The sequence below is a fragment of the Bos mutus genome, chromosome 21 (genome assembly GCF_027580195.1).
Source record: "Bos mutus isolate GX-2022 chromosome 21, NWIPB_WYAK_1.1, whole genome shotgun sequence".
Lineage (NCBI taxonomy): Eukaryota > Metazoa > Chordata > Mammalia > Artiodactyla > Bovidae > Bos > Bos mutus.
The window spans coordinates 25,853,458-25,863,204 of NC_091637.1; the positions used below are offsets into that span (position 1 = coordinate 25,853,458).

The 9,747-nt window shown below is 43.7% G+C and overlaps 1 protein-coding gene across 1 annotated transcript in view; it reads left to right on the plus strand.

Annotated features, from left to right (window-relative positions):
* ABHD17C (abhydrolase domain containing 17C, depalmitoylase) overlaps positions 1–7,416 on the plus strand; it is a 54,734-nt gene extending 47,318 nt beyond the window's left edge. The window contains exons 2-3 of the mRNA XM_005889745.3: positions 1,219–1,398; positions 5,956–7,416. Of these exons, the coding sequence (XP_005889807.2) occupies positions 1,219–1,398; positions 5,956–6,175 (400 nt within the window). The 3' untranslated portion in view covers positions 6,176–7,416. The remainder of the gene's footprint in view (positions 1–1,218; positions 1,399–5,955) is intronic.
* The last annotated feature ends 2,331 nt before the right edge of the window (positions 7,417–9,747 follow it).

Genomic DNA, 9,747 nt, shown 5'->3' on the forward strand with positions numbered 1-9,747 from the left:
TTTCTTTTAACTTTTAATATTAACCATCTCTTACTCCTCTCCCCTTCAATAACTACCTTCATTTTTTATTTTTTTCTTCCTCTTATTGTTGTTTATTATTTAGTTGTTTATAATCAATAGTGAAATATCCTGCCACAGAGCTGGCCATTGTGGAAAGAGCCTACACTTCAGATGTGGGGGTTGCAGCTAGTCTTCTCTCCCAGTGCCTTGTGACACCCTGCAATCTACTCATGCAGCATCCAGTGGCCCTCATGCTTTGGGGTGTCAGAGCTACTTTAATGAAAATTGTGGAGGGAGAAGAAGACCCCTAATCTTAAGTATACTTCCCCCTCCAAGGGACTTTGAACTCTCAGTTAAATCCTACTGAAATGGACCTCCCTGTCCATCAGAGAAGGAACTCAGCGGTGGTTCCGGTGGCCGGAGGTCCTCCCCAGAATAACTTCCCTTCAGTCCATAGCATCTCTCTGGGGGATGGTCTGCTGATGAATGATAACAGAGTCCCTTCCTGATACCTCTCAAGATTTCATCCTCATTGAAAGGATTTCTGTTTTAAATTTGTGGGTTTAAGGCAAGAAATACTGGAGCCATGAGTTCCTTCCTCAAAACCATCCATCAAAACTCTTTTTGCTGACCTGTCTTATAAAAAGACATATTTATTTGGCTGCATCAGGTCCTGGATGCAGCATGTGGGCTCTTCCTTGCAGCGCCCAGCTTAGTCTTTGTGGCACGGAGCTTACTTGCTCCTTGGCATGTGGGATCTTAGCTCCCTGACTAGGAATTGAACCTGCATCCCCTGCATTAGAAGGCAGGTTCTTAACCACTGGACGACTAGGGAAGTCCCACTGACCCTTTTTTTAATCTCTCATTCTTCCAACTGAAATGAATCCCAGGCAGGAACACCAGACAAGACTTGAATCCTGGGACCCTCTTCTTCTGCAAGCACAGTTGTGTTAGATGGTGTCAAGTTCGAAGGCCTGGGGCCACACAGAAACTGTTTTCTGGTTTGGTTTTTTTTTGCTGCACCAGGTCTTAGTTGCAGCATGTGGGATCTAGTTTGAACCCAGACCCCCTGCAGTGGGAGTGTGAAGTCTTAGCCACTGGACCACCAGGAAAGTCCTAGTTGTAGGAGTTTTGTGAGTTTGTGACACTGTGGTGTTTGGCTTCCTCGCGCTCTCTGCCGCATGTAAGCTAATGGCCTGTGCCCTCTGACTTCTCCAGGTATGGCGTAAGTCCCGAGAACATCATCCTGTATGGTCAGAGCATTGGGACGGTCCCCACGGTAGACCTGGCCTCCAGGTATGAATGTGCTGCGGTGATTCTCCATTCGCCTCTGATGTCTGGATTGCGTGTGGCTTTTCCCGACACCAGGAAAACGTACTGCTTTGACGCCTTCCCCAGGTAAGCTCACTGCTGTACAGTAAGTACTAAGACATCCAGTGACTCAACTTCAGATCAGAAGCCGCGGTTAATTGTGGGTAAACCTCTCCTGAACGCAGCCGGCCATCACCCGTGTGCTGGGCTCCTCACGGGACAGGAGGCGGATGTGGCACATGCACCGACCATGGACTTAGTCCTCTGGGCCAGACTCATTTGTAAAAAACAACCTGCCGGATGATGGCTAAGGACCTTGCTTGTCCCGACATCCAGGATTAATTGGTTCAGCTGGATGTACAGGATAAAAAAAAACAAGTGCACAGATGTCTTAAAGGAACTAGTACAGTGTTCATTTGTTCACTCAGATGCACATGTATTGTTGAGTCACAATAACTAAATCAGAGGTCTAGATACTCAAATAGGTCTTCCCTGATAGCTCAGGCTTCCAGCCCTGGGTTGAGAAGATCCCCTGGAGAAGGAAATAGCAATCCTTTCCAGTATCCTTGCCTGGGAAATTCCATGGACTGTAACCTGGTGGGGCTACAGTCCGTGGGGTCACAAAAGAGTCAGACATGACTTAGCAACCAAATAACAACAGATACTCATATAAAAACTGTAAGCATCCCCAAGTTTGAAATTTCTCTTATGTTTTTGGTCAGACTGCTAGGTAAGAGAAAAAGTAACATAAGCTATGCCGATGATGGGCGTCAGGGACAGTGTAAGTCCTCCATACAGCTCTAGACACCTCCTGCTGCCCACCTGTGCCTAAAGCCCGCCTTCCCTGCACGAGAGCCCATGGCCAGGCCCCCTCCTGCCAGCACCCCAGGGGCGGCAGAGCTCCTGCCAGCCTAGCCCCTGCTGTTTTCCAGTCCCCGAACAGAAGGAGGAAGACAGGCAGGTGTTTTATACAAGCAAAAGCAGTGGGCACATTGCCTTCTTGAACACCTCTCTTTGAAAACCTCTGCTTTTTTTTTTTTTTTTTTTTTAATCTAAGCTGAGGAGGGGCTTCACTGGTGACTCAGATGGTTAAGAATCCAGCTGCAATGCAGGAGACCTGGGTTCTATCCCTGGGTTGGGAAGATTCCCTGGAGGAGGGCATGGCATCCCACTCCAGTATAATTGCCTGGAGAATCCTCATGGACAGAGGAGCCTGGTGGGCTACAGTTCACGGGGTCGCAAAGAGTCAGACACGACTGAGCGACTAAGCACAAGCTAAGGAAAGTATTTAATAAAGATTATTTGCCCAGGGCACATCCGAAATTCTGACAGCAGGACACCCATGGCCATGTTATAGAAAACCTCAACAGAAGTATGTACAGTTTGTGGATTTTGATCAACACCTTCATTGCTGTCATTCTGTTATTATTGGGAATGAGGGTGGGGGGAGCATTATTCGGTTGGATAACCATCTGTTCCACAGATGGCCTTGTTTCCCAAGAAGAAATTTTCTCCTAACACCTTGGGTGAACTCTGTGCAGCCTGTATGAGATTCAGCTTCATGGGAAAGTTAAGCAAGCTGCAGATTTCCAGTGGCATGGCTGAGAATGCTAAGCAGGGACCCTGTGCATCTCAAATGTGGCCTTATTTGTGCTGAATGGGCAATGAGAGGCCCATTTGTTGAAAGGGAGATATTTAGCATGTTTGTGGAAAGCCACGAAGGGGTTACCCTGGCAACAAAATACATAGGTTTTCCCCTGACTCTTAAATTAGCAGATACCTTAAAATACAGCCACGGCAACTAATTGCAGTGTATTAATTAATAGGAAACCAGCATACTACTCTTAATCGGTTTGAGTGATCTGCCAGGCATGGGCTAATCATTTCATGCTCCTTATCTTGAAAGACTCATTTTACAGTGAGGAAACTGAGGCTGAGAGTTAAGTGGTTTAAGCAGCTTCATTAAGGTGGGTGAGTGGAAATAGGCAGAAAAGGCCATTCTTCCTGTTCAGTACCATGAAGTATCAAAATGAGAGACTTCAAACCATCAATAGTCACATGAACTGTCATGACTATTTGAACTTGAGGAATGTTTTCTTAGGGTGTCTGTTGCTACCAAATGCACACTTGTTTCTGTGTCCCTCTCTTTAAGGAAGGCACTTTCCCGTTTCTTTTTTAATACTGAAGAATAGAGATAAGGGACTTCCCTGGTGGTCCAGTGGTTAGAGGCTCCGAGCTTCAATCCTTGGTCACACATACCATGCAGCATGGCCAAAGATACATTTATTTATAACATATATTATATATATAGAGAGAGAAGTAATCCTAATAATTACTTGGTTGGTGGTTTATTCTCTCTTGCAAAAAAGTGGAAGTGTTAGTCGCTCAGTTGTGCCTGACTCTTTGCAACCCCATAGACTATTTGTAGCCCACCAGGCTCCTCTGTCCATGGGATTTTCTAGACAAGAATACTAGAGTGGGTTGCCAGTCCCTTCTCCAGGGGATCTTCCCGATTCATGGATCAGACCTGAGTCTCCTGCATTACAGGCAGATTCTTTACTGTCTGAGCCACCAGGGAAGCCCTTATTCTCCCTTACCTCCTTTATATTTAGAATCAAGATGGTGGCATTTAACTTAAATACACCTTCCAGGCTATAGAGAGTCCCCTAAATCATGCAGCATGGAACTGTCAGCAAATAGATTTTTAATGGAATATAATTGGACTTTTGCATTCTGAGAAGAAGTCACTTTAAAAATTAAATATAAGAGGATAGTAGATTTCTAAGCAAGATTCCTAATCTGCCAAATTGACTCCTGCCACAGTAGCCCTGACCTTGGCAAATGACACGGCCAGTGAGGTCTTGCATTCTTCCTGGACATTGTGAGGTGGTTGGCAACTTCATGAGCTGTTAACGAGGCTCCGTGACAGCTGTTTGTAGATCTTTGAAATGTGTGATGGATGTTAGAGCTCTGTCCTAGCTCTGCAGCCTCATGCCTGTTCTTTAATAATCTTCTCCAAGCTTCAGTTCCCTCCGTGGTTTAACAGAGACAGTCCCTCCTCTTTAACTGTGTCTCGCTGAAGATGAACAACATTTCATATGTGAAGTGTAAAGCACCTGGTCGTGGTCCATGTTGAATAAATGTTTGTTGATGTTTAGTTGCTCAGGCATCTCTGACTCTTCGTGATCTCATGGACTGTAGCCCACCAGGCTCCTCTGTCCATGGGATTTTCCAGGTAAGAATACTGGAATGGGTTGCCATGCCCTTCTCCAGGGGATCTTCCCAACCTAGGGATCGAACCCGAGTCTCTTGCATTGGCAGGTGGATTCTTTATCACTGAGCCACCAGGTAAGCCCTGAGTAAATGCTAGTCATGACATAACAAAATGACCCCTGTGGGTAGAACCAGTCAATCCTTCTGTAACTTTAGCTAGGATCAGATACAGAAAATCAGCAGTAAGGGGGTCTCTGGCAGGAGGCCAAACTGGACAGAAGGTCACCCCTCTATGTGTTTGTAGGGGAAATGACAGTGACCTCTAGCAGAAAAGTCACCCACGCACCCAGCCTAACAAGCCTTGCTAACTTCTCAGTTCCTCTTTGGGAAATGCTTTCAGAGCCTGTAGAATGTTCTTTTGGAGATCCTCAAATATTCATCCTCTGTGGGTAGATTGGGCTTCCCGGGTGGTGCAGTGGTGAGAATCTCCCTGCCAGTTCAGGAGATGCAAGAGGCATGGGTTCAATAGCTGGGTCAGGAAGATCCCCTGGAATAGAAAATGGCAACTCACTCCAGTATTCTTGCCTGGAAAATTCTATGGACAAGAGGACCCTGCCGGGCTACAGTTCATGGGCTCACAAGCTGAATTTTGGGACTTCCCTGGTGGGTAGATTTGACTTTTGTAAACAGAATTCATTCAGGATCCAATCTAGGCATACATTAAATTTCCAAGCTATATAGTACAGTTTTTATTTAAGGATGAGGTTTTCGTTTTTATGAAACGAGGCTTCCGACGACCTTGCTAATCCGTGCTGAAGATGGCTTACACACAGAGTCCTGAAAACTTGAGTGGCTTTGTTCAGTGCCCAGCTTTCAAGAGACATTCATTCCAGTATGTTAAGTTCTAGCTTGTTTATTTTTTTTTAAGAAATTTCCCCGAAATGTGAATGTATCAGAAATATTATTTACTGGATGGGTAGTCAGATGACTTTTAGAAGTTCTGTTTTTAATAAAATACTTTTACAAAAACACAATGGCTAACGGCATTGAGGTATTTATTCTCAGTTGGATCCTGGAACAGAAATAGGACTTCAGTGGAAAAGTTCATAAAATTCAAATAAAGTCTGGCGTTTAGGAACATACCAATGCTGGTTTTTTGGTTTGGACAAACGGACTACGATCATGTGCCTTATTGGCCTTATGAAAGAGGGTTAGGAGTAGATAGGAGCACTGTGTTATCTTTGTACCTTTCCTGTAAATCAAGAATTATTGTGAAATGCAAAGTTAATTTTTTTTAAAAAAATGAACTACTAGAAGAGTGAGGGGAAATTCCTCCAGGGCACGTGGCTTGTTTGCGTAGGATGCTGACTCGGTTACATTGAGTGTGAAGTCTGTGATCCTTCTTTTTTCTCCCCCTTTCCTGTCTTGAAGCATTGACAAGATCTCCAAAGTCACCTCTCCCGTGTTGGTCATTCACGGCACAGAGGACGAGGTCATCGACTTCTCCCACGGCCTGGCCATGTACGAGCGCTGTCCCCGGGCCGTGGAGCCGCTCTGGGTCGAAGGGGCCGGGCATAATGACATAGAGCTTTACGCACAATACCTAGAGAGACTAAAACAGTTCATTTCTCACGAACTTCCCAATTCCTGAAGACGACAACTTGATCTTACCTCATTGACTGTGAACACGAGTCCTCCGTTTTACACAGGCTTTCACTGGACAGCGGTCCTGGCGTGATCACCACAAGGAAGCGTGCAGCTTTTCTGGCATCCTCATCAGAGAGCTGAGGACTTCTCAGTCTTTCGTATCCACAGGTTCTACCGACTCACACGTCATGTTAAACCGAACAGTTGTGACTTCCAGCTTCATTGCCTTGCAGGGCGGGAATGAGAGCTGAGTTGGGGAGCCACTTTCTTGTGCTGTAAAAAAGGTTGCTCACACCCCTTTCTCCACCTTACCCATCACGCAGGATGCATTAATGCAGGACTCAGCCTCTCTCTACCGGTGTTCTCAGTATTTGACCTGCAGCTCTCTTTCAGCCACTGGATTCATGGGTTCAGTCCATTTGTGAAGCTGTGATAGTTTAACTGGAAACCATTGTGATGAAAATTCCTTCGTTCATTTTTATTAACGTGTCGATCTTTTCCCCCAAACAAATCAATTAAAGGGTAATTTACTGGAACTATGGTGAATGGCTTCATCAACTGAAACCATATAAATATAACTGGAATATTCTTAAACAAAATGAAACTTTTTTTTTAAGTGTAAAGTTATTACTACTAGTCCACAGAGTTTTAATATTTTGATCGTCTGGTTGGTCTAACAAAGAACCTAGCCAACTTTCCTCCTTGTAGGCTTTTTTAAAGTACTGTACATATTTGCAATCACATTGTGCATAGATTCCTATTGAGTAATTTTCTCCTGTCAGGCCACAACAATGAACTGCAGATTCCTTGTTTGTAATGTAAATGATTGAATACATTTTGTTAATATGTTTTTATTCCTATGTTTTGCTATTAAAAATTTTATAACATTTCCAAGACAAAAAAAAGACAAGTTTATGCTTTGAAAAATTTATGTAATTAAAATTTCATGAAACTGATCTTTTTAGTTTAGGAGTTATTTGGATTTTGACACTGGGGTTGTACCAACAGCATCAGAAATGTAAGATGCTTAAAATTGTTACACTACTTCTGTTGATTGGGGGTTTGGGTTTGAGAGTTCTTTGGTTTTATTAAAAAGCTTTTTTTTTTTTCTTTCCAAATTTAAAAGCCTTAAATGTACTGTAAGCCTCCGATTGTTGTATAGCTGGGTTGCGGGTGACTGCCCGTCTGTGTAGTGTTGCCTGGTTGCAACACAGTGGTTGGTCATGGAATAAAGGATGCATGGATCTGAAAGTGTGGGCTCTTGCAATTTATTCCTTCCTCTCTCCATCAAAGGAAGCATTTCATCTGGATTTAAGAAGAAACACTTGCAACTTACACACGTCTCTACCTTTCTCAAGGTGTATGCTTTTGTTCTGTGAAAGACCGTAGATTAATTTCGGAGAAACCAAGATGAGAAGCACATAGTGGTAACATGCAGACTGAGTCCAAATAGAGAATGCAGTGGGTTCTGGCTCTGAAACAAGAGAGATGAAGGCAATCTCACTGGGACCTGGCGTGGACTGAGAGCAGGCCTGTTTCTTGGGAACACCTGAGCTGAGTCTTTTCTGTCCTTTGATCACTGACCAGAAAAACAACTGAGAGGTGTTTGTTTGCAAGTGTGAGAGGATTACACTTCCTGGGGAGAGAAATGATGGAGGAGGGCACAGGGCTGTGCTCCCGTGCTTATATGTCCCAGCACCTTGCAAGCTACTCCTTGGCCTTAGATCAGTACCTTAAAAGGGGGGCCTTAGAAGGGAGGGGCCCCACTCACCTTAGGATGCGTCAGCGAAGTTCCAGAGGTGGTATTGTCCCAGAGGTCTAGGTGACCTTGAATGGAAACACATCCAACAGCGTGCCTTTGGGGTGAGACAGCACATAACCTAGGTTTGTGTTCTGTGTGTGCGTGCTTAGTCGCTCAGTTGTGTCTGACTTTGCAATCCCCTGGACTATAGCCCACTGGGCTACTCTGTCCATGGGATTCTCCAGGCAAGAATACTGGAATGGGTTTGCAGAGACCAGATTTCTGAGTCCATTTGTCTGTTGCTTGCATCTTCTCTAACCGTCCCCTGCCCTTCCCCTCCTGAACTATTTATTTAGTTTTTTTTTTTTTTAAGAAAAAAAATGTAAAATCAGCTTTTATCTAGTATATTCTTAAATTAAAGAAGCAGTTCCAGTAATTAAAATAAAAGCTCAAATAGCTCTAAGGAGATAAAGCCTTCTTTTATGAGGAAGACATTTTTATAATTTGCACAATACAGTATTGTTACCTTTAGGCAGAATGTTGTACGGTAGAGCTCAGGAACTTGTCTTGCTATAACTGACACTAGTAAACTTACTTCTGTCTGTCAACTTTCAGCAGTGTTCATGGGAAACTATCATAAGATACATCTGGTGGCTCAGATGGTAAAGAACCTGCCTGCGAGGTGGCAGAGCTGAGTTCGATCCCTGGGTCAGGGAGATCCCATGAAGGAGGAGATGGCAACCCACTCCAATATTTTGCCTGGAGAATTCAATGGACGGAGCAACCTGGTGGGCTACAGTCCATGGGGTTGCAAAGAGTAGGACACGAATGAGTGACAAACAGTTTCACTTTCAATGGGAAACTATAGTAAAACCCACAGTTGCAGAAGCTAAGGGGGCAAAGCCCCTGAAGTTCACTGTTTTAGTAACTTGATGTAGGTGGTTTGTGGTTTATACCCATTTGAAGTGGCTCATGTCTTCTGACTCCTGACTTTTTCCCAAAAACCGAGGAAGAGGGTTTTGTCTACTCTTTCCTGAAGTTTGTCATGTGGACAGCCTTTCTCTGAGGATGGCATGTGTGATGACAGTGGGAATCCCAAGAGAGACCCCATTCATGACAGTTACAGATTCAAAACACACTTGGTGCTAAACGTAAAAGATCTGTTTTCTGCTCTGAGATGGAGTGAGGACCAACTCTCCCAGTGGAAAAAAGCAAAAACAATCTAGCACTACTAAATACAATGGAAAAGTCTTAGATGCAGGAACTGGTAATAAAATAAAGATTATGCAGGCCAAAGACCAAGTAAAGATGAAGCTAGTTTTGTCTTGGAAGGAATTTGCTGAACTTAGGTTAACCTGAGCATTGCTTTTCCAGTTTGGTGGAGCTCAGGGAACTGTCAACAAACCATGGAGTGCCCTCCACAGTGGGAAGACTAATTGGAAACTGCCCCATTTAAGGGAAAATCATATGATCTTCTCCATAGACACATACAAAACATTGGATGGAATTCTGTGTCCCATTCATAATTAAAAACCAAACAAAGCTTATCAAACTAGGGCTAGAAAGCAACTGTATGGATAGAGATTATCTCAAAACAAACTAAAAAGCCAAGCATTATACTGAGTGGTAAAACAATGGAAAAATTATTCCATTTTATGTATATTTAAATATTTTATTTACTTTTAAATTATTTTTTAAATTTTCTAAATTTTAAAATATTTTATGGCTCCTCTGCAGTGGAAGCATGGAGTCTTAACCACTGGACTGCCAGGGAAGTTCCACATTATTCCATTTTGGATTGTGAATTAGCCATGGTACTTACCATTCTTCAGTTC